This window comes from Oryx dammah, unplaced genomic scaffold (genome assembly GCF_014754425.2).
Source record: "Oryx dammah isolate SB20612 unplaced genomic scaffold, SCBI_Odam_1.1 HiC_scaffold_27, whole genome shotgun sequence".
NCBI lineage: Eukaryota > Metazoa > Chordata > Mammalia > Artiodactyla > Bovidae > Oryx > Oryx dammah.
In genome coordinates this window covers 25,095,215-25,120,419 of record NW_024070211.1, presented here as the reverse complement: position 1 = coordinate 25,120,419, position 25,205 = coordinate 25,095,215, and the positions used below count along the sequence as shown (strand labels likewise).

The 25,205-nt window shown below is 44.1% G+C and overlaps 1 protein-coding gene and 1 long non-coding RNA gene across 2 annotated transcripts in view; one reads left to right on the top strand and one right to left on the bottom strand.

Moving 5' to 3' along the window:
* Nucleotides 1-2,649: 2,649 nt before the first annotated feature.
* Nucleotides 2,650-3,769, bottom strand: LOC120854474. Its single transcript, XR_005718996.1, has 2 exons — nucleotides 3,687-3,769; nucleotides 2,650-3,159 (listed from the first exon to the last, which is right to left on the bottom strand). It is a non-coding gene; the product is annotated as an uncharacterized LOC120854474 (long non-coding RNA).
* A 148-nt stretch (nucleotides 3,770-3,917) lies between these two features.
* Nucleotides 3,918-25,205, top strand: part of SGPP2 (sphingosine-1-phosphate phosphatase 2) — a 144,649-nt gene continuing 123,361 nt past the window's right edge. Inside the window, exon 1 of the mRNA XM_040228489.1 lies at nucleotides 3,918-4,197. Coding sequence (XP_040084423.1) covers nucleotides 3,979-4,197 — 219 coding nt within the window. The 5' untranslated portion in view covers nucleotides 3,918-3,978. The remainder of the gene's footprint in view (nucleotides 4,198-25,205) is intronic.

Here is a 25,205-nt window from a genome sequence, read left to right as displayed (position 1 = left end):
CCAACCAGAAGAGTTTGGGAAAGGTCAAAAGGAGACACTGCATGTCCGTCCTCTTCCCAGAATCCCTCTCGCTAGCATCCATCTTGGGTGAGTGATGCGTGCGCCATCAGAAAAGACTCTGAATTAGAATGATTGGCCAAAGACTACCCGGAAACTAATCCCATCACCATAAAACCTGAGACTGCGAGCCATGTGGCAGAGCTGTTCTCCTGGGTTCCCTTACCCTACTGCTCTCCACCCGGGTGCCCTTTCCCAATAAAATCTCTTGCTTTGTCAGCACATGTCTCCTTGGACAATTCTGAGTGTTAGACAAGAGCACACTCTTGGGGCCCTAAAGCAGGGCCTCCCCCTTCCTACAACACTACCAGGTTGTTCCTTTCCCCGTGGTTTGTCCAATATTCCAAGCTTTGGTGGCCTCAAGGCCTTTACAAGTGCAGTGTCCTCTGTCTGGACTGCTGTTTCTCCTGATCTGGATCAAGTGGGCTCCTCTTCTTCCAGGTCTCTGCACCAATATCCTCTTCTTGGAGGTGACCGTCTTACCTGCACGTCTTCCTCCTGCCCCAACCACCTTGCGCTTCTCCATGGCATTTGTCGCTCACTAAAGTAGAGATTTATTTGATTTTTTAAAAATAGCTGTCCCTGGTGGCTCAGATGGTAAAGAATCTGCCTGCAATGCAGGAGACCCAGGTTCAATCCCTGGGTCAGGAAGATCCCCTGGAGGAGGGCATGGCTACCCACTCCAGTGCTCTTGCTTGGAGAATCCCCTTGGATAGAGGAGCCTAAGTGAAGTCGCTCAGTCGTGGCCGACTCTGCGATCCCATGGACTGTAGCCTACCAGGCTTCTCCATCCATGGGATTCTCCAGGCAAGAATACTGGAGTGGGTTGCCATTTCCTTCTCCAGGGGATCTTCCTGACCCAGGGATCGAACCCGGGTCTCCTGCATTGCAGGCAGATGCTTTAACCTCTGAGCCACCAGGGAATGCTTAGAGGAGCCTGGTGGGCTACAATCCATGGGGTTGCAAAGAGCCAGATATGACTGAGTGACTAACACTACTAAAATATAAGTTTCATGATCTAGGAGCTCTGGTTTTTTAACTGATGCATCCCCAGTCCTAGAATAGTGTCTGACATCAGTAAATGCATAATTGTCAAATACATGAAGGATGAGTGGCTAATTCAGAGGGTTACTGGGAGGATAAAATGTGATTAAATTAGTTACGGTGTGAAAGTACTAAGCACATGCCTGGCACAGAGTAAGAATTGGGTTGGCCGAAAAGCTTATAATTTGTAACACGGAATCTATATTTTTCTATTACATCTTGTGGGAAAAACCCACAGGAACTTTTCTGGCCAACCCGACACTTAACTGGGTTGAGTAGCATTTGCTCCAAATTCATGTGCACCCGGAACCGGTGAATGTGGAGCAAACGTAATTTTTGCAGATGTAATCATGTTAGGATGCGCCAGACTGGCTTAGAAGAGACCCTAATCCAAAAACTTATAGGTGTCCCTATAAGAAGAGGGGATCTGGGCACAGAGAGTCACCCTGGGAGAATGCTCTGTGACCACAGAAGGAGATGGCATGATATTGTCTCAAGACAAGGACTGCCACACATAAGAATCAAGGCATGTCATTTCATCAGGGAAGGCAACTGAGGCCCACAGTGATGTCACAAGCCACTGGAAGCTGGGGTTAGTACCTGGTCCCCAAGGGGATACAAATGCCTTGTCTGAATATGCATTTTTTTGGCCTTGTACTCCATATGCCATGTTTGGCTTTGACTCTACTATTTGGGAGAAAGGGAAATCACAACATCAAATGTGGGAACTATATAACTTAAGTGTCTTCAGGGGAAAGCATATTTCTTTATTATATAAAAAGAAAAGATCCTAAGCCACAATTCCTACTTTAAAAACAGAACCACAGGATTTACCCGGTGGTCCAGTGGTTAAGAATCCACCTGCCAATGCTGGGGACATGGATTCGATCCCTGGTCCCAGAAGATTATACATGCTGGGGAGCAACTAAAACCCATGTGCCACAACTACTGAACCCTCACATCTACAGCCCATGCTCTGCAATAAGAGAACCCACTGCAATGAGAAGCCTGGCACCACAACTGGATAGTAGCCCCATTCATTCACCGCAACTCAAGAAAGCCACTTAGCAGCAGCAGCAGCAGCAACAACAACAAAGACCCAGCACAGCCAAAAATAAAGAGAAAACCCTACAGAATTTGGTCCCTGCTGCTGCTGCTGCTAAGTCACTCCAGTCGTGTCCGACTCTGTGCAGCCCACCAGGCTTCCCCGTCCCTGGCATTCTCCAGACAAGAACACTGGAGTGGGTTGCCATTTCCTTCTCCAATGCATGAAAGTGAAAAGTGAAAGTGAAGTCGCTCAGTCGTGTCCGACTCTTCAAGACCTCATGGACTGCAGCCTACCAGGCTCCTCCATCCATGAGATTTTTCCAAGCAAGAGTACTGGAGTGGGTTGCCATTACCTTCTCCAGAATTTGGTCCCAGTGGCTGTAAATGACCACAGCAGATGGAAGAGGAGCCTTCTGCTTCTAGGACTGAACATCTCTTTGGTGACACAGCCTGATTGGGCCAGCAGTTCTGTGTCTCTTCTGTAAATTAAGTAGAAAATGGTTATTTGCCAAGAATTCCATTGCTCTCTTAGCCACCTTGATCTTGCTTGCCAGACAGGACTGGGAAGAAGAGCAGAAACGCAGACACAAGGGAGACCACGTCATCCTTGAAGGCTACATCCGAAAGACTTCCTGGCCTGAACTGACGACTGGATAAACAAGGTTGGTGATGTGCAGGTGTGCCTCCCTAGTCATGTGTGCAACCAAATACTTAGCAGCTTTACACGGGGGCTACCAGGAAACCCCAGGCTTCAGCTGCAGACTGAAGACAGGATTGAATTGCACTTTCCTTGCAGGCTGGTCAGCTGGGCCTAATTTGACTGTTGGCTTTCTCTGTGAGGAAATGCAGTGTCTCGAGAGGATTCAGGAGGGAGAAGGCAAAATCAAGGTCGACAGGCAGGATGTTTTCTTTGCTCTTCTGCTGAGATATCTAAAGCCCGGGCTGGTGCGGGGAGAAGTCAACTCCTCCTCCAGATCCTTCAACACCTTGTTCTCTTTGGGTCTCAAGTGTCTAAAGGCAGAGTGGGAAAAAAAAAAAAAAGTCGGGGGGAGGGGCAAGGACCATCTTTCTTAATGCGGAACACCAAGAAAGAAAGAATCAGTGTTCCTCTCCACGTATCTAGGTGTTCCCCAGTTGCCAAATCACAAGGGCAAGGGCAGGGAGGCGGAGGATGACTCGGAATCCACTTGAAACCCACTCGGTTGGTTCTTGAGCAATGTAGCAGAAGTTTGGGGCTGTGGGGAGATGCGACATCACGAAGAATTTGGCAAGAACTCAAGAAATGTTCTCCAGCGGGGCTCGCGCTCCCTGCCAGAAGTGGGTAAAGGCAAAGACTAGAGGCTGGATGCGGGGAGTTGGGGGCGTGGGGGGGTGGTGGTGGTGGAAAATCTCACCTCTCTTTGAGATCAACAGTGAACAGGAAGGTCCCTAAGCGATCCAGTGCGCGCCAAGTGGACTCACGCAGACCCACACGTGCGCGGCCGCTCCCCATTAGGTGGCACTTATGCACCAGCCGACAGGGGTGGGGACCCCTGTACCTTTTCGCCCAGTTCCGAGCCTGCCGGACGCCAGAGATCACTCGAGTCCGCGCGGGCCCGCCGGAAGGAAAGGAGCCGGGACGTGCCCTGCGCAAGGTGGAGGCGAACACCTGGGCGTCCGCGCGCGGGGGGCGGGCGCTAGGACCCAAGCGGCGCACCTGTTGGCTGGCGCCCCGGGCTCCGCCCGCCCGCCAGCCACCCGGAGCGCTCAGCCCGGCGCGGGCGAGGGCGGGAGGGAAGGCTCGAGCAGAGGGCACCGGGCGGTGGCGGCGGCGGCGGCTCCGGGAGCACCATGGCTGAGCTGCTCTGGAGCCTGCAGGATTCCCAGCTCGTCGCCCGCTTCCAGCGCCGCTGCGGGCTCTTCCCCGCGCCGGATGAAGGCCCCAGCGAGAACGGCGCGGGCCCCGCGGACGGCGAGGCGCGGACGCCCGAGCTCTGGCATCTCCCCGCCGCCAAAGGCAAGGGCGCCGGGGAGCCGGCCAATGGGCTGCGGAGACTGGCGGCCCCGCAGGTAACCGCGGGCCAGGTGTTCGCAGAGGGGGGAGGTGAAGGGGGCAGATCGCTCTGCAGCCTGCGGACTGGTAGGTCCAGCCGACCCCGCGACGCGGCGAGGGGCTTCCGGGGATCCTTGCCGAGCCGAGAGGGCCGCGTCCCTGGTGGTGACCCGGCTGTCCGCCCGGTGAGTGTCACCCCTAGGATGACACCCTCTAACGCTGCCAGGTGACAATTAGGTCTGTTAAGACTTCAGATGGACCCTGAACTTAAAGCTATTTAGAGATTTTTTTTAAAGAGTCTCTTTAGAGATTTTCTGCCGTCCTAAGTATATGTTCGTGTATATTCTTCCAAATGTATGAGAGTTACATAATTGAAAAGAGGAGCGGAGATGTCCTTGTCGTTTTCGGGAGAGGCTTCGCTGGGGGGAAATTCCGACAACTCCCCCCTCCTTGTGAGTTTCCGCGCCGTCCCCTTTGTTTGATCCACACTAAGATGGTGCAGTGGAACTCCGCTTGCTCCTCACCGTCCTGCACCGCCGGCTCTCCAGAGAGAATTGCGGGTTTAAATACTGCTGCTGGAGAGATTTACCAACCCTACCGCCTACTAACTGTGCTGTTGTCCAGACAGCGCGCTTCGCTCCCACCCTCCCCTAGAGTCTTCGGGTCCCGCCGGCCTGGTGGTCTCTTTTTAGCTGACATCAAGTGACTCTGAACAGATGCTGTCAGGAGGGAGGCTCACGACACTGTCCTTCAGGCTGCACAGTGTGGTTATACAATCCACTGCGGCTTTGGGAAGCCAGCGCATCGGCGCAGTGCACAAAGACTCCAGGCGCGAGAGACGAGACAGGCTGCAGATGCCAACGTGCCAGGGCGCAGGGCTGCCCTCTGGGAGGGCGGACTCCTGACAGCAGTGAGACACCTTGGGCCTGGACAGCGTCTGTGCCCTTCCCGCAGGGGAGGTGGAAAGTGTGACAAAGGAAAAGGGAAACAATGGATTACAACTCTGATGGGGGGGGGTGGTCTTGGTGGTGGTGGACGAGGAAACCAGGCATTTTTTCTTCCTAGAAGTTTTGATGACAGGAAGGTGGCATGTATTTATGTGTAGATTTCTAGATCTAGTAACTGACGAATTATGAAGAACCTGGCTTTCACGGGGAATGGAATACTGTGGGCGTTAAATCGTAGGATTTAATTAGAGGGTGGGGGTGGGCGGTGGGTTCCACTCCAGAGAAATCTTCCTCCGCGATATTTTCTTTTCTCCTTTTGTGTTTCCTTCTCCATCCCACAGGACACCCAGAAACTTTTAGAGACCTTCGAGAGCCCCTGCCCCTTTCCTCTTCCTTTCTCTTTAAAATGGTGCAGAGAGGAGAGATTAAGAACCTGTCTCATTCCTGAAACGCTGTCTGGCATTTTCTGGGCACACAATTTATATCCACAGGTAGATGCATGGGCTGCTCCCTGTTGCTCTCTCCTCTAGCATCTACTCTGTTTCTTTAGTCCAGGGAGCTGAAGAAGAGCAGTTTTCCACTAGTATTTCTCAAATTGTTTCAAACCTTACCCTTAGTCATTTAACTTCCAGATCTGGAAAAGGAACCTCCTGCCCTAAAAGCAAGAGGAGCAGGTTTCCTTGTAGAAAGGAGTTATCTTGCTCCTTTCAGTGAAGGAAATGAAAGGATCATCCCCTTTCTTTCCTCTTTTAAAACAGTTTTTTTATTGGAGTAAAATTGCTTTACAGCGCTGTGTACCGCAAAGTGAATCAGCTATATGTATACTTAGATCCCCAATCCCCTTTCCTACACAGGACCTCACTCACTATAGATCATGTAAGAGGGTTAAAAATTCATGATAAGAAATCCCCACATGCAATGGGCAAAAAAATGAAAGCACTTGATAAATAATGGGATAATGTTTTTAAGGTGGGTTGGTATCAAGTGACTTGGGAAGATTCATATTTTGCAAGTACAGGTGGAGTTCCCAAAGCAAGATGATTGCATACTTGCCCTCAGATAATTGATAGCACCTTAAAGGGACAGCAGACAAAATTTCTCTCCAATTAGCTATTCTTCCCCTTGGCCTCTGCCTGGCTTGTGGCTTGTCTGAATTGCCTGTGCATCTTCTGAGTAAACTCCCATTCATCCTTCAGTTTCAAAGGTCAGTTCCTCAGGAGACACTTTCACTCACTCTCCAATCTCCCTCCTCTTTTTATAGATTCTCTTTTCTTCTTACCAGTTTTCATCACAGCCTTTATCACGTGGGTTAGCGTACCACTTTGTAGCTATCTGATTATTGCTAGCTTCTTCCAGGGGATGATAAGCTCTAAGAATGCAGAAAACTTGTCTACAGTGCTTATTATTTGCTCCTCATGACCTGGTGCCTGAAAGCTCAGTGAATTTTATAAATAAGTGAGTGCAGATTGCAATATAAAATTGCCCTTTAAAAGCTAAACAGGGAGGTTTTTTTGCAGAGAAGTATCTTCTTACTGCTTGGGTGTTCAGTGAACCAAATGGTAGGGTTTCCCCCTCCCAACCAACACTCTTCACTCGCTGTATCATGACAAAGAGAGTGTTCAACATTCAAGATAAGAAACTGAAGATTTTTTAAAAACTGAAGTGTAAATATTGAAAATCAAATTTTTCCACATAATCTAGAAGTCAGGCAGCACCAGGGTATTGATTTAAGATATATCAGACAAGAGAAGTTGTTTTCTTCCCTGAATGGCTTTGTTGTTGTTTAGTTGCTATGTCGTGTCTGACCTTTTGCGACCCCATGGACTATATGGAGCCTTCTAGGCTCCTCTGTCCATGGGATTTCCTAGACAAAAATACTGGAGTGGCTTGCCATTTCCTCCTCCAGGGAATCCTCCCAATCTAGGGATCAAACCTGCAGCTGACTGATTCTCTACCCCTGAGCCATCTGGGAAGCCCTTGAGTGACTTCAGATGGACCCTGAACTAAAGCGATTTAGAGATTTTTTTTAAAGAGTCTCTTTAGAGATTTTCTGCCGTCCTAAGTACATGTTCGTGTATATTCTTCCAAATGTCAGTAGTGCTTATAAAGCAGGGACAAGTAGGAAAATGAAGAAGGGCTTCCTTTACACATTCTTGTAACACCACACACTTCTAGCTTAAAGATTAACTACATCATTTACAAACTAGGCTGGGCTGAACTTGCACAAAGCTGTCATGGTATAAATTAGACTGGACCTCATAGATTTCCCAGTGGGCCTACGTGTCACAGACAGAAAAGTTTGAGTCCTAAAGAGTTAAATGCTTTGTTGAGGACTTTCCTGATATTACACAGTCAGATCCGTGACTTACATTTAAACTTCTCTCTACATGTGCACCTTCCTGGGAAACCAGCTCGAGGCCTTATTCTGTCTGCATCATGGAGGATGTGTGAGGTGTTGGGACTGTTCTCAGTCAGGGTAGAGACTTAATGGAAAGAGAAGCTATTGTTCTTGGTTTGTAAAGGTAACTGGTTTGCAAGGGTAACTAGAGGAGGACATTCTTGGAAGTCACCAGGAGCACTAGGCAGGGGTCTTTGGACCCAACTAAGTGGGGGACAAAGGCCTGGACCGAATTATGTTTATTTGTTCTGGAGTAAAGCCAACCTTGAATACAATGGTATTTTGATTTCTGTCCTCTTTGCTTGCTCAATACAGTTGCATCAAGTTAGATTTTGTAGTGCCTTTCCCATTGTTACGTTAGACTGTGGTTAATGTTTCCAAATTGCACTGTGCTCAATAAATACTATTTGATAAGTAGGTTATTTTTAGAAGTCTTTGCACTCCATCCACATTTTCCTCTTAAAACTTTTGGGATCCTCCAAGACTGTCAATCTGTAAAACCCCACCCTTAATTTTATTGGCTTGCTGAAGTGCAAAGGGCCAGAGTCTAGCTCTGTGCTGAAGTCATTTTGAACTTCTCTAGGCCTCTGTTGGGAGAAGGCAATGGCACCCCACTCCAGTACTTTTGCCTGGAAAATCCCATGGATGGAGGAGCCTGGTAGGCTGCGGTCCATGGGGTCTCAAGAGTTGGACACAACTGAACGGCTTCACTTTCACTTTTCACTTTCATGCACTGGAGAAGGAAATGGCAACCCACTCCAGTGTTCTTGGCTGGAGAATCCCAGGGATGGGGGAGCCTGGTGGGCTGCCGTCTGTGGGGTCGCAGAGAGTCGGACATGAGTGAAGCGACTTAGCAGCAGCAGCAGCAGCAGAACTCTGTTGTCCATCCTCAAAATGAGTAGAGTGGAATAGAACCTTGGGTTTCCAACTATGGCTATACATTACAGTCGGTTAGAGAAGCTTTAAAAACAAAACAAATAGGGGTTTCCTTGTTGGTTCAGCAGCTAAGACTCCATACTGCTAATGCAGGGTGTCCAGGTTTGATCTCTGGTCAGGGAACTAGATCCCACATGCCGCAATTAACACCTGATGCAGTTAAATAAATTAAAAAAACAAACAAGCAAAAAACCAATGTCCAGGATCCAGGTCAGAAGTAGGGCCCCAGTGTATGTGTGCTCAGTTGCTAAGTCCTGTCTGACTCTTTGTGACTCCGTAGACTGTAGCCCGCCAGGCTCCTCTGTGCATGGGATTTGCTAGACAAGAATACTGGAGTAGGTTACCATTTCTTACTTCAGGGGATCTTCCCAGACCAAGGATCGAACCTGTGTCTCCTGCGTCTTGTACATCGGCAGGTGGATTTTTTTTTTTTACCACTGAGCCACCTGTGAAGCCCAGGGCCCCAGAGAAGCTGGCAAACAGAAGTAGGAAGCTCTGAATTCTCTTTCCCTGGGACCCACCTCCCTTAGTGTGTGACAAGGGTAGTGATAGCTGGAAGCAGCAGTCATGGAGTCTATTGACATTTTGACTTGATTATATCTAAACTGTCCAACGATCAGCCTTCAAGCTTTGATTATCTTTAGCTGGATGCTCAGGTTGGAAATGGCAAAATAAGCCTCTGTGAAAAGGTACATTTGAACATTTTTTTTTCCTAGTTGCAAATATGGTTCAGATGCGAAAATATGGGAAAAAATACAAAGAAAAAGTTAAACCCATGTCCATTATACCACTGCTCAAAAATAATCACCTGGTTAATGTCCAACCTGAATTTTAATGGTTATATATTGCTCCATAGCATGGATGTACTATAATTTAGTCGACCTCTTGGTAAGCCTTTAGTTTCTTTCTAGTTTCTGCTTTAAAAATATTATTTTTGTGTGTGTAGCCTGCAGGCTCCTCTGTCCCTGGGATTTTCGAGGCAAGAATCCTGGAGTTTTGCCATTTCCTTCTCCAGAGGATCTTCCCCATCCAGGGATCCAACCCATGTCTCCTGCAGCTTTACAGGCAGATTCTTTACTGCTGAGCCACTGGGGAAGCCCCACATATCTTGGTAGTCTTGTTTTTATTTATTTATTTTTAAAAAGATTTATTATTTATTTGGCTGAATCGAGTCTTAGTTGTGACACACAGGCTCTTTCATTGTGGTACATGGGTTCAGTTGCTCCAAAGCATGTGGGGTCTTAGTTCCCCAACCAGTAATTGAACCCACCCACGTTCCCTGCATTGCAAGGCAGATTCTTTACCACTGGACCACCAGGGAAGTCCTGATAGTCTTGTTTTTAAATTGAGATATAACTGACACAACTTATTAGTTTCAAGTATGCAACATGATTCAAAATTTTATATATTGTGATGTGATCACGACAGTAAATCTAGGTAACATCCATCACCATACAGTTACAGTTCTTTTTCTTGTGATCAGGACTTTTAAGATCTGCTCTTTCAGCAGTTTTCAAATAGACAATACAGTATTAACTATAGTTATCATGCTGTTCATTACATCTTCATGACTTATTTATTTTTTAACTGGATGTTTGTATCATCTGACCATCTTCATCTATTTTGCTCATTGCTATCCTCCACCCCCCACCTCTGCGTGCATGTGTGTGCATGCTCAGTCGTGTCCGACTCTGACCCTATGGACTGTAGCCGGCCAGGCACCCCTGTCCAGGGGATTCTCCAGGCAAGAATACTGGAGTGGGTAGCCATTTCCTTCTCCAGGGGATCTTTCCAACCCTGGGATCGAACCGACATCGCCTGTATCTCCTTGCATTGGCAGGCAGATTCTTTACCATGGAGCCATGTGGGAAACCCCACCCCCATTCTGGCAACCATCAACTTGTTGTCTGTATTTGTGAGTTGTTTTTTGTTTAGATTCCACATATAAGTGAGATCATACATTATTTATCTTCATCTGACTTATTTTACTTAGCATAATGCCCTCAAGGCTTCCCAGCTTTCCTTTGCCATGCAGAAGCCTTTTAATTTAATGTAGTCCAACTTGTTTCTCTTTGCTTTTGTTGCCTCCACTTTGGGTGTCATATCCAAAAAATCATTGCCAAGACTGATGTCAGTCTTTGATTGCTTTCTTAATTTAAATTTCCAGTCTTGTAATTGCTGGGTAGAAATATGTATATATTATGGCTTTCAATAAGTATTACCAACTTGTCATGCAGAAAGGGTGGAGGGATACATAGCTATGAGTGCAGCTTTTCGTACACCCTCACCAGTCTTAGATATTAACAGTCTCTTTACTCTTTGGAGAAAATAGGCCATCCCTGCTTCTGTCTCATCTTTGCTTCCTTGATTTCCAGCTAACATTTATTGATCAGCTACTGTGTTTCTAGGACAGTGCTCAGCCTTAAAGGTACAAGATAAAGGAGATTTAGTTCCTGCCCTGGGAAAGCCACCAAGAAAATAATGCAATGCAGCAAATACTAAAATTCAAGGAGAAATAGGTGGTCAGGGAGACAAGAGCAGGAGTCATGGTGATCTCTATTGGGGAACCCATGATGTCTTGAATCAAGGCTTAAAGAGCAGTAGGTAGCAAATAGTTGAAAATATGAGAGTCTGTTTTTCTTACATGGAAATCTCATGTAATGAAACATAAAGACACATTACTATTATTTTTGGTGAGTAGTGATAAGTTCATCTTGGCATAAAAAGAGTCCCAGCAGGAGACAGATGGTTTACTGATAAGGGGTCACTGAAACTTTTATAAATGATTACATGGCAACTTTTATGTTATATATGGTAGTGGTGGTTTAGTCGCTCAGTAGGTCCAACTCTTTGCCCCCCCCGCCCCCCATGGACTGTAGCCTGCCAGGCTCCTCTGTCCATGGAATTTTCCAGGCAAGAATATTGGAATGGGTTGCCATTTCCATCTGTAGGGGAACTTCCTGTCTCTCGGATCAAACCTGGGTCTCCTGCATTGCAGGTGGATTTTTTTACCAACTGAGCCACCATATTTTACTGCAATTTACAAAAAAAAAAAAAAAGAAATGAAGGAATGGAGAAAGAAAGGAAACTCTACTCCAGGGGGAGAAATCATATCTTCCCTCTCTTTAAGTGTGGGCTGCACATAGTGACTTCCTTCTGAAGAGTACAGTATGGAAAGAGGGAGAGGGGGAGAAAAAAAGAGTTATTTTACACTGTAAAACCTAACAGTGCCACCTCACCAGATGATCCAGGCTGATGTCAACAGTGATGAGTGAGTCATGTTGATGTGTGTGCTCTTGGTGTGCATTGAAATGATAATCTCTTGATCCATGTTGAAAATGGCACTTCACCTCTGTGACCTTCTTCCCCCAAACTCTCATTCTAATCATGAGAAAGACACCAGGCAAATCCCAGTTGAGAGACATTCTACAAAACACCTGTCCTCTTCAACACTGTCAAGGTCATCAATCATAAGGGAAGTCTGAGAAACAGTCACAGCCAAGAGGAACCTAAGGTGATAGACGAAGAAGTGTAAATGTGGAGTCGTGGATGGGACCTTGGAACAGAACAATAAAAAGAAAAAGCACTCGGTAAAAACTAAGGACACCCGAGTAAAATATCTATCTTGGTTAAAAATAGCACATTAGTATTTTAACCAGTGTATCATATTGGTAAGATGTTTAAAGATGGGGAAACAGGCTGCAGAGACTTCCCTGAAGGTCCAGTGGCTAAGACTCCACATTCCCAATGCCCAGCTTTCATTCCCTGGTCAGGGAACTAGAGGCCACATACCACAAGTAAGAAGTTCACATGCAACAGCTAAAGATCCTGCATGCTGCAACTAAGACCTGGCACAGCAAAATGAATACATATTAAAAAAAAAAAAAACAACAGGCTGCAGAATATATGGGAAGAATGTAGAATATGTGGGAACTTTTAAAGGGGGAATGAATGAGCAGTTGAAGAAGTTCAAAGATGGGATCCTTTACAAAGCTGTAGGAAGAGTTGGGAAAAATCAGCATGGGATGATGAAGTATCCTGAAACAGACAACTTTAGCCTAAAAAGGTGAGGGGAGAGGATGGCATGCTGGTATCCCCAGACCCAAGGAGAACTTAGCATCAGAGAGGCCCCTGAACAAAATGAGCCCTTTAGTGGAGAAACAGCCACAACCGGGCAGGAGCTGAAAGGGAAACCTCTGTATGCCTTCTCCTATCCCAGCAGTTGCCTCTCTCCCTCCAAATTCAGTCAGAAGCCAGGGAGCCTGGGCTGATGCAATTCAAGGTCAGCCCCACCCTGAAGAAACATGGAGAGTGGATCTGGAAGGACGAATGAAGAATATCCAGTTGTGTAAAGAAGTTGGTGTTTTATTGGCTGTAGTGTTGGGCTAGAGCCAGAGTTGAAGTGTGGCTTCCTGCAGAATTTGGACCTCATCCTACAGACAGGGAATAATAGCAAGTCAGTTTCACCCCATGTGCCAAATCAGAATTTTCAGCTCAGACTTGGTGTTGAGAAAGGTTCTTGGGGTGTCACTGTGCTTCTTGAGAAAGAGTGTGAGGTTGAATGGTGATGCCTGTGTGGGGTACTGAGGGACCTAGTGCTGAAGCATTTAAGAAATGATGATGTCATCCCTTGTATTCAGAATCTAGAAAGAAAGGATACAAATGAACTTATTGACCAAACAGAAACAGACTCACAAACTTACAGAATGAAATTATGGTTGCCAGCGGGGGAGGATGGGGGAAGAGATAGTTAAGAGAGTTTGGGATTGACTTTTACACAGTGCTATATTTAAAATGAATCACCAAGAAGGTCCTACTGTATAGCCCAGGGTACTCTGCTCAGTATGCAGTGGGAAGGGAGAGGATTTTAGGGGAAATTGCTCATTTGCTCAGTCATGTCCTACACTTTGCGACCCCATGTCTGTAGCTCACCAGGCTGCTCTTTCCATGGGGTTTTTCAGGCAGGAATACTGGAGCGACTTGCCATTTCCTTCTCGACAGGATCTTCCCCACCCAGGAATCTAACACTCATCTCTTGCATCTCCTGCATTGGCAGACAGATTCTTTACCACTGCACCACCTGGGAAATCCTAAGCAGGGAGGAGAATGGATACAAAGATATGTATGACTGAATTGCTTTGCTGTATACTTGAAATTATCACAACATTGTTAGCTTGGTATACATTTTTTTTTTTTTTTAAAGAAATGGCGATGTTATAGTCAAACAGCATCAAACATGAGACTAACATAAAATCAAGCCTTAGTATCTGTTTTGGGTCCTTGGTGATACTTTGATTGTCTTCTGCACCTAAAAATGCCTTAGGAGGAAAGAGACCACAAGCGGTTTAAGACGCAAGTTGCCATGTTTTGAATCATGGGACCCCATCATTAATGGCTGAAAGCTGATTGGATCAGCGATCAGCCCTTAAGTCAAAGGCAGCCTGTTTAGGCTGGTCAGTATTTTATGATGTAACCCCACATGGGAACTTCACCTAATTGGGATACTGCCTCATGGAGGGTGACTAAGGGAACCAACTTAGTTGGCTCCCTTAGAGAGTCTGAATGGAAGACCCAGAGGTAGGGACATAAATGGTAGAGTGGTGATGGACTTCAGAAAGAAAGAGGAGGTCGTAAGCAGAAGTCTCATGACAGAGAAAGCAGTAGGAAGGCAGAGAGTCCGCAGCAATGGGTGGTAAAAGCAGCAGGAGTCTTGAAGGATAGACTCCACTTCTGAAGGGGGAGGACTGCTGACTTTCAGGATAGAGTGGCTTAGGGTGAGGCCGACATGGTCTGTGTCCCTGTTATTGTTCAGTTGCTCAGTCATGTCCAGCTGTTTGCCACCCTGTGGACTGTAACATGCCTGGCTTCGCTGTCCTTCACAATTTCTTGGAGTTTGCTCAAACTCATGTCCATTGAGTTGGTGATGCCATCCAACCATCTCATCCTCTGACATCCCCTTTTCCTCGTGCCTTCAATCTTTAACAGCATCAGGGTCTTCTCCAGTGGTTTGGCTCTTCACATTAGGTGACCAAAGTATTGGAGCTTCAGCCTTAGCATCAGTCCCTCCAATGGATATTCAGGATTGATATCCTTTAGGATTGACAGGTTTGATCTCCTTGCAGTCCAAAGGACTTTCAAGAGTCTTCTCCAACACCACAGTTCAAAAGCATCAATTCTTTGGCACTCAACCGTCTTTATTGTCCAACTCTCACATCCATACATGATGAAAAAAAACCGTAGCTTTGACTAGATGGACCTTTGTTGGCAAAGTAATGTCTCTGCTTTTTAATACTCTATCTAGGCTTGTCAGAGCTTTTCTTCCAAGGAACAAGCATCTTTTAATCTCATGACTGCAGTCACCATCTGCAGTGATTTTGGAGCCCAAGAACTTCTGAGGATTTATGGAACTCACTGGAGGGGACCTGAGTGGGTCTCCATTTGCAGCCAGAACATGCTGGGCTCTGGTGCTCTGAAGACTTGCACATAATCACAATTAAATCATTAATTCCAGCATGTTTTGTGAAGTTGGAACTGGGGTAGTAGGGAGAGGGGAGAAGAGGCCAGGTTTCTCTTCCTCACCTATACATTCGCAAGCTAACACGCGCCTGGAACCTGTTAATCTGTCAACCGGTACCTGGCACTCCCTGTTGAACAAAGCATGTAACTGTGCTGAGCGCAACCTTTTCTTTCTTGGCAGAAATGTGATGTCTCCTGTCAGAACTGGAGTCATTTGGTCCCTGGCCACTCTGTCTGACTGTGTCCTCCTTTAAGCTTAATGGTGTTTTCAAGTGTTAGCGCCTTCCTTTTTATCCAGGAAACTGATGAAGGATTTTGATTAATGAATAACTTTTTTTTTTTTTTAATTGGTTTGCTTTCTTCTGTTGGACACTGTGAAGGGAATTCAGGTATCGCTAGAAGTTGATGGTGAAACACCTGCCAGCTTTAAAAATGTGATTAGGTAACTGTTTTAGGAAGGCTTTTGATAGCAAATCTAATCTAATTTTAACTTTTGACTTATAATTAAGAGGTTGAAACTTCCCAATTTTAAAAGCACTTTTGCTTCTGTGGGTACAGTTAATGATTAAATCTTCTGTTGTCCTGATAAGAATTATGTCTCGAGCAATGGCATTTTTCTTGCATTTCATTTGGTACACAGTTTTCCTGGAAGAAAATAATACTGTCACCGTTTCCAGGCAACACATTTGGAAGGCTCCTTTCTCTGTTAGAAAGCTATGGAAATACTAAAATTGGGGCATACAGTGGTTGTTATAATCTGGCTTGCCTGGTGAGATATTTTCTACATATCAAGAAAATGAAAAAGTGAAAGTGTTAGTTGCTCAGTTGTGTCCGACTCTTTTTGACCCCATGGACTGTAGCCCTCCAGATTCCTCCTCTGTCCATGGAATTCTCCAGGTAACAATACTGGAGTGTGTAGCCATTCCCTTCTCCAGGACATCTTCCTGACCCAGGGATCAAACCTGGGTCTCCTGCACTGCAGGCAGATTTTTTACCGTCTGAGCCACTATTAAGAAAATGAAATACTGAAAAATCTGGCAAGACTGTGATTCACATTTTTTTTTCCTCTTGACTCTGGCTTGAAGCAGTGTAGGCTAATTAGCAAAGTGTTTTGAAAACAAAGAAAGAATCCTTGGGCGGGCACCAGGGTGGATGGCAGTAGGGAAAGAGGTGAACCACCTGAGATCTTGAGAGCAGGGTTAGGAATTTTGGGAATGGGGAGTACTGGTTTCTTGGAACCATTTAGAAATACTGCCTCTAGTCCCTCAAATGCTAAGTGGCAGTTTTATACCTCTTTGTTTAATAAAACAAAATGAAACAAAACACCGGATTCATTCTTGCTTTTATGTTAATGCTGTGTATTTAGCAATCATGCCTGCAGGAGAAACTTGATCTCTGGGTATGTTTTGATTTTGCCAAGTGGCAAAAACTTTGTTCTCACAGCATTTTATGGGAAACAGCTCATCAAAGCAGGGACTGAGGAGGGGAGGAGTTGATGATCCTGCAAAGAGGGCTTCTGAGGGTAGAATGTTGACAGCTGAAAAAGGGTGTGTTAATCTCTCAGTTGTGTCCCACTCCTTGGGACCCAATGGACGATCGCCTGCCAGGCTCCTCTGTCCATGGAATTCTCCAGGAAAGAATACTGGAGTGGGTGGCCATTCCCTTCTCCAGGGGATCTTCCTGACCCAGGGATCAAACCTGGGTCTCCTGCATTGCAGGCAGATTCATTACCCTCTGAGTCACCAGGGCAGCTGAGAGGCCAGGGCTTAATTGATGGGGAAAGGGCATAGGTGAACTTTTTTGTTTTTGTAGTTAAAAAAAAAAAAAAATCCTGTCTTGATATGATAGGTGACTTAAAAGGTGGCGGTGAAGTAGAACTTCAGAGATTTTGTTAAAAGCATGATAGGTGAAAGGAGCCTCTATTAGAAAAGTTGGTTTTCTCCTTTTCTGAATCTTGATCTGATTTTTTCCAACAGGAAGCTATTGGATACTTTGAAATTCATGTTTATGCTTTTCCACTATTAAAGGAATGAATGTTCGTGTTAGAAATAGTGGAAGACACCAAAAAGTATAACGAAGAAAACAAAATCCTGTCATAATTTTGCAACCCAGAGAAAAATATTAACGTTTTAAAGTAGTACTTCCCTTTATCTCTGGAAAACATAGAATATTTACGTAATCAACATCCTGTGAAGGTATAACACTGAGATCAGTTTCTGTCACTCATATCATGAGTGTTTCCCCAGATCACTGGATAGTCTTTATATGATTTAATATTTGTATTATAGTTTATCAGATGATTGTAACTTAGATTTTTAAAGCATTTTCTTAACTATGCATTTTGATTATTTCATTGTTTATCTTTGTACTTCAGCTGGAGTTTAAATATTTAATTGTTTCTGGAGAACTGGAAGAAAAGCTTATTTCAGAGCTCTTCACACTAACTGCCAAATTGCTTTTTGGAAAATGTATCTCAGTTATTGTTCTGAACAGCAATCCAAGACTGCTAGTCTATTGTCAGCATTTATTATCTTTTTTGCATTCTCTTTTTCTTTATTTTAATATACTGTGTGCATGCTCAGTTGTGTGACTCTTTGGGACCCCATGGACTGTAGCCTGCCAAGCTCCTCTGTGCACGGGATTTCCCAGGCAAGAATACTGGAGTGGATTGCCATGTCTTCCTCCAGGGGAACTCACAGACCCAGGGACTGAACCCCCATCTCCTGCATCTCCTTCACTGGCAGGCAAATTCTTTACCTCTGAACCACCTGGTAAGCCCTTATTAAATATAAATTCAGTGTAAGTGCAGTATAACTTCAGTATAATAAATGTAAATGCGACTGTATGTCTGGATTCCAGTAACTATTGCCCAGATGAAAATATAGAGCAATTCCATAATCTCAAAAAGCTCCCTTGGACTTCCCTGGTGGTCCAGTGCCTAAGACTTTGAGGTCCCAAAGTCAGGGGCCTGGATTTTGATCCCTGATCAGGGAACTAGATCCCACATGCTGCAACTAAAATCTAGCACAGCCAAGTAGTTAGACTGTTTTTTAAACAATACCACTCTCACCCCCAGGTAACCACTGATTTCCCCCATCACCAGAGCATAGTCTCACCTCCTCCTGAACTTCATATAAATGAATCATAAGCTGTACATTTTTCATGCCCATTGGCATGCATTGCAGGAACTTACAATAGTGTGTTTATACGTTCTACTGTCTGTCGACACTTAGGTTTCTATGAATAAAGGACAGCATCAAGTATTATCTTTAAAGCATCTTTAAGTTTTATTTTGAAATAAAACTTTTAAAAGTTTGTAAAAATGATATAAAACATTCCTATATACTCTTGACCAGTATTCTCCTAATGTTAACATCATATATAACCACAATACAATTATCAAAATGAGGAAATAGTATGTAATCTATGGGCCTTATTCAATTTTCATGAATTGCTCTACTAATCCCTTTCTGCTATTCTAGGATCTTATGCAAAGCCAAAAATTGTGTGTAATTGGTATGCCTGTTTAGTTCAACCTGGACGTTCTTCAGTCTGCCTTTTCTGACCTTGACTGTTGAAGGGTCCAAGCCAGTTATTTTGTACAGTATTCCTCAACCTGGGTTTGTCTGATGTTTTCCCATGATTCTATTCGGGTTCTATAATTTTAGCTGGAATGCCACAAGCAAGATATTATAGGATGCACATAATGTGGATTTGTTCCATTCCTAGTAATTTTAACTTCACAGATCTTTTAAGCTGCTTCAGTGATGTCTTCCATAAATGTTTTTCTCTTTGTAATTAATGAGTATCTTATAGGGCACTATTCTGAGGCATTATAAATATCTTGTTTTTCTGTATATTTTCATCCTCTAATTTTGTCATTCATTTTAAAAGGTAATCTGCCAAACTTTTAGCAGATGAAAGCATCTCATTATTTTGGTTTTGTATTTCTTTTTATCTCTAGTGAGGTTGAGTAATTTTCTTTTGTTTAGCAGATACTTGTGTTATTTTCTTGAATGGTTTGGTCTTATACTGTATCCACTTTTCCATTGTGATTTTAATGATTTCCTTACTGAGTTTTGATGGTCTCCTCAGTTTATCCATTGTGTATTAAGATCTTCCACTGTACATCAGCTAACATAATCTTACAACTAATGGATTTCTAATTTTTCCTTGTAAAAAGAAAATATTTGGAGCCTGAAAGAGTGAAGGATGATGGTGGGTGGGGGTGATAGCTCCCTTCCAGACACAGTGTTTAAATAAGTTGTGCCTGGCCCCCTGGTCCTTCTGCCTACTCCTTCCCGGTCAGGTCCATCATTCACAGCCTGTGACATGTTTGTGATACTTCAGTAGCCTTGGGCAGGGACTGAAGATTCTGTAAGAGTTAAAGCATTTATCCTCTGGCAACTCTGAGCCAAGAAGGCAATGTATGCATAGAGGATGTTCCCCTCACTTTATAATATTATGACTGCGAAACAGGGAAATGAATCTGTTCTGTTGTGCAGAGGGTGGCAGACAATTCCAGAGTCCTCCTTACTTTGGGTCTCCCTCTTCTGCATGGTTCCTTGAGGAGGCTTTAGGGCGGCTGTCTTGCCACGGTCATTTACAACACACATATCCTCAAACAGAAAGAATGGAATGAATATTCCCAATATTTATTTAGTAGTATATTCTGGCATAATGATTGCTTCTGGAGAAGCAGGACTATCATCTGTTGGTCACTTAATTTTGCCTCCATCTCAACCCTCTTACCAGTTCAATTCACTCAGTCATGTCTGACTCTTTGCAATCCCAAGGACTGCAGCATGCCAGGCTTCCCTGTCCAACTCCCGGAGCTTGTTCAAAATCATATCCTTCGAGCTGGTGATGCCATCCAACCATCTCATCCTCTGTCATCTCCTTCTCCTCCTGCCCTCAATCTTTCCCAGCATCAGGGTCTTTTGAAATGAGTCAGCTCTTCGCATCAGGTGGCCAAAGTATTGGAGTTTCAGCTTCAACATCAGTGCTTCCAATGAACACCCAGGACTGATCTCCTTTAGGATGGACTGGTTGGATCTCCTTGCAGTCCAAGGAACTCTCAAGAGTCTTCTCCAACACCACAGTTCAAAAGCATCAATTCTTCGGTGCTCAGCTTTCTTTATAGTCCAACTCTCACACCAATACATGATCACTGGAAAAACCGTAGCCTTGACTAGATAGACCTTTGTTGGCAAAGTAATGTCTCTGCTTTTTCATATGCTGTCTAGGTTGGTCATAACTTTCCTTCCAAGGAGTAAGCGTCTTTTAATTTCATGGCTGCAGTCACCATCTACAGTGATTTTGGAGCCCAGAAAAATAAAGTCAGCCACTGTTTCCACTGTTTCCCCATCTATTTCCCATGAAGTGATGGGACCGGATGCCATGATCTTAGTTTTCTGAATGTTGAGCTTTAACCCAACTTTTTCACTCTCCTCTTTCACTTTCATCAATAGGCTCTTTAGTTCTTCTTCACTTTCTGCTATAAGGGTGGTATCATTTGCATATCCGAGGTGATTGATATTTCTCCTGGCAATCTTGATTCCAGCTTGTGCTTCCTCCAGCCCAGCGTTTCTCATGATGTACTCTGCATAGAAGTTAAATAAGTAGGGAAGAGGGTGTTTGCTATGACCAGTGCATTCTCTTAGCCTACAGTCTACGGAGTTGCAAAGAGTTGGGCATGATTTAATGACTAAACACCAACAAACATTACCATGCAACCTGCAGTGGCACTCCTGGACATTTTTCCCAGAGGCAGGAGAATGTATGCATACAAAAATCTGCACATGATTGTTCATGGCAGCTTTATAATAACCCCCAAACTGGGAACAGCCAAAATGTCCCTCCGCAGACAATGGCTCAGCAAACTGTGGTACATCCATGCCATGGAACACTACTCAGCTGTTAAAGGGAATGAGCGATTGATAGACCCAACAACTTGAATGGATTCCAAGGGCATTATGCTGAGTAAAAATACCAATCTCAGAAGGTCACTTATTGCATAATTCCATTTATCTATTTCTGAAATGACACAAGTATAAAGATGGAAAACAGATTAACGATTGCCAGAGATTAAGAACGGCGGAGGGGCATGACTATAAAAGGGTTGTAATGAGGGATATCTTTGTGGTAACGAGGGATATCTTTATGGTGATGGAAAAACTTTATAACTTGATGACAGTAGTGGTTAGTGAGTCTACATGTGTGGTAAATTGTTATAACTCTACACACTGCACCAATGTTGGATTCCTGGTTTTGTTTTTTTAAAAGAGGAGCATTTTCTAGAGTACATTTTACTCATGAGATCCACATACTTTCTTGACTCCAGACAGAAATATTAATAATTAACTAGCCTCTACAAGTAGAAAGATTACTGATTTTGATTATGTAATCATGTGAGATGTAATTATGTGAAATGTAACCTCTGTGAGGAAATGGGTGAAGGCTATACAGGAGCTTGCTTACTACCTTTGCTATTGCTTGTGAATCTACAGTTTAAAAATCAATACTGCCTTGTAAAAATGGGTCCTGAATACTCTAATTGCATCACAACTCTAATTGCAGGCACTCCACACACACACACTTCCCAGGTGGCTCAGTGGTAAAGAATCCGTCTGCCAGACAGAAGATGCAGGAGACCTGAATTCGATCCCTGGGTGGGGAAGATCCCTTGGAGAAGGAAATGGCAACCCATTCCAGTGTTCTTGCCTGGGAAATCTCACGGATAGAGTAGCCTGAGCTACAGTGCATCGGGGGGTCTCAAAGAGACAGACATGACTTAGAAACTGAAAACCCAGTGTGCAACCTTGGGGAGACCTTCCTCTGAGGGCCCTCTGTTTCCAGAACAGGGGTGGTTGGAAACCTCACTGGCCTCACCTATCTACCTAGGATGAACACAGGGAAATGTTTGAGGGTCACAAAAAGCATGTTTGCCCTTAACTTTTGTTCGACTGATTCGTTTTATAACTGCAGGATTTTTACATTAAAAAATGTTGTTGTTGGTTTCTGTTTTTTACATCAGTTCAAATTGATGCTACAAGCAGGTCAAATTCACACATCATCTGTCTGCCCTCAGTTGTCGTTTTTTTCTGTCTACAAGCAGGCTGAAAACCTTCAACCCCTTCCTTACCCAGGACAGAACATCTGCATTCAGCCTGCCTAGAGTCTCACACCCTTGTCTTTCTTGAACCACGTGACATCTTGAAAGAGTTATCTGAGATCTGTGCTCCATTTCTACTATTTCACCTATTTTTCCCCCCTGTGGCATAGCTCTAGCTGACATAGTATACACTAAAATGAAGAGATTATTCACCATAAGATGATGTTTAAGGTTTACTTTGCTGCTGCCGCTGCATCACTTCAGTTGTGTCCGACTCTGTGTGACCCCAAGATGGCAGCCTACCAGGCTCCCCCGTCCCTGGGATTCTCTAGGCAAGAACACTGGAATGGGTTGCCGTTTCCTTCTCTAGTGCATGAGAGTGAAATTGCTCAGTCGTATCCGACTCTTTGCGACCTCATAGATGGCAGCCTACCAGTCTCCTCTGCCCATGGGAGTCTCCAGGCAAGAGTACTGGAGTGGGTTGCCAGAGGTTTACTTTGCCTGTGTGTAATTTCGTTGAGGATAGTTGACCAATTTTAAATTAAAAATTGTAAAAGAAAGACTTCCCTGGTGGTCCAGTGGCTGAGACTGCAAGCTCTCAATGGGGGCCCAGTTTCATCCCCAGTTAGGGAACTCAGTCCCACATGCCACAACTAAGACCCAGTGCAGCCAAATAACTAAATATATTTAAAAAAAAATTCTAAAACAGAGCATTCTCTCTGATATACATAAAAGGCAATGGGGATTTCTCTTTATTTCAACTGCACTCCAAATTTCAACAGCTGAGGCTATGGCTTCCCATGGCTCAGCTGGTTCAAGAACTGGCCTGCCAGTGCAGGGGGTACAGGAGACACAGTTTCGATCCCTGGGTTGAGAAGATCCCCTGGACTAGCAAATAGTAACCTGTTCCAATATTCTTGCCTGGGAAATCTTACGGACAGAGAGCCTGGTGGGCTACAGTCCATAGAGTCACAAAGAGTTGGACACGACTGAGCACAGCGCCATTGAAGCTATGGCAATGGATTAGCTGAAAAGAAACTCACAAGTTCATATTTTAATGGCTTCTTTTCCTGCTCTCAAGGTTGACATTATACTCTGCAAGTGGTAGGCCCCCTTCACCCCTGTTGGTTAGATTTATGTTTTTCTCCCACAGGTAGGTTTTTTTTTTTTTTTTTTTTAATGTTTGTTTATTTGGCTGCTCCAGATCTTAGTTGTGCCATGTGAGATACAGTTCCCTTACTAAGGATCAAACCCAGGGCCGCTGTATCAGGAGCATGGAGTCTTAGCCATTGGACCACCAGGGAAGTCCCTCCCACAAGTAGTTTTTACCAGAACGTGTTTATCAAATATCTAATTGTAAAAGGTTTTTTCAGCTGTCTTCTACAAAAGGAAAAACTTAATCACAATATTGAAAGGGTATCTCAAATTTATTAAAATTCCATATATTTCTAGACATGGAAACATCCATGAGATATAGTTCAACCCGTCCCTCCCCCCCCCCCAAAAAAAAGAGCAAATATAAAAAATATTTATGACCCAATTTTAAAAACTGTATAAGTTCATGTTTGAACAACTTTTTAAAGGATCTGTTGGGATGAAGCAAATCTTACCAGTGGTTTTCTCTGGGAATTTGGAACTTTTCTCTTATTCATGCTTTTCTGTATTTTCTGCATAATTTTGTTTGCTCTAGAAGGTAGTGGTTTTATGTTTAGATAAGATTAAAGCATTGTTGTTTTATAGAAAAAAGTCTTAGGCCATTTTGTACTTTTGAAGAATATTAGTTATTAAGATTACTAACATTACTCCATGTAAGAATTCTTTTAAAAAAATTACCATTGGCATTTTTGTAAGAGAGTCCCAAATATCAGCTGTATTGGTCATGATCTATACCTGAGGAAATATTTATTAAATCAATGTGGCTTACATGAAAGCCTTCTTAAAAACAATATGGCTCCCTCCATGTATGCATAAGAACCCTGAGTGAAATTACAGAACACCTTTTCCTTGTCTGTCCGAACAACCATGTGAAATTCCAAGAGCTTTAAATACATAATGTTCTTCTGTACTATTGGGAATAATAATGCAATTAAAGATTTTGGCCAGCAAAAGATCTCTTCTTTTCTTGGCCTAAAATGTTTTATTAGACAGCTCAAGAAGGTCTTAAGAAAAGCAGATGTTGTCTGTTGTCACCACCCACCATTCAAGCAACTTTTGGCAAGGATTTTTTGTTTCTTTATAAGATCTTTGGAAGATCTCTTCTTACTGTTGTAGATCTAAATGATTGTAAGTGGTTTTTAGCTTGTTTGGGCTTCCCTTGTGTCTCAGAGGGTAAAGAATCCTCCTGTGATGCAGGAGATGCAGGTTTGATCCATGGGTCAGGAAAATCCCCTGGAGAAGGAAATGGCAACCCACTCTGGTATTTTTGCTTGGGAAATCCCATGGACAGAGGAGCCTGGTGGGCTACAGTCCATGGGGTTACAAAGAATAGGACTTTCATTTTCACTTTTACTTTTTAGCTGGTTTATCTTGTTAGTTACCTGATGGCAATATCTTGGGCATATTTTGTGTTGGATCTTGGCTCCTCTTAGTCTCATGATAGTGATTAAAGTAAAGGGATCTTAAAGTAGGATTGGACTTAGGGCATCTCAACTACCACTGCCACATGTTTGATGTGGTTCTCAATTGAATAACTTAAGAATCCACCCATTTTTATTTTAAAATAAAACTTAGTGTTAGGTGCTCAGTCGTGTCCGACTCTTTGCAACCCCATGGACTGTAGCCTGCCAGGCTCCTCCATCCTTGGGATTTTCCAGGCAAGGATACTGGAGTGGCTTGCCATCTCCTTTCCAGGGGATCTTCCCAACCCAGGGATAGAACTCGGGTCTCCTGCATTGCAGGCAGATTCTTTACCATTTGAGCCATGAGGGAAGGACCTAATTACTAATTTCAAAAATTAAATGAATGATAGTTTTCTTTTCAAAAGTAATATTCTTCACTTTCCTAAAAAATAATTTGTGTGCATGCTTATTCAGTCATGTCTGACTCTTTGGGATGCTGCAGATTGTAGCCTGCCATGCTCCTCTGTCCATAGGATTTCCCAGACAAGAATACTGG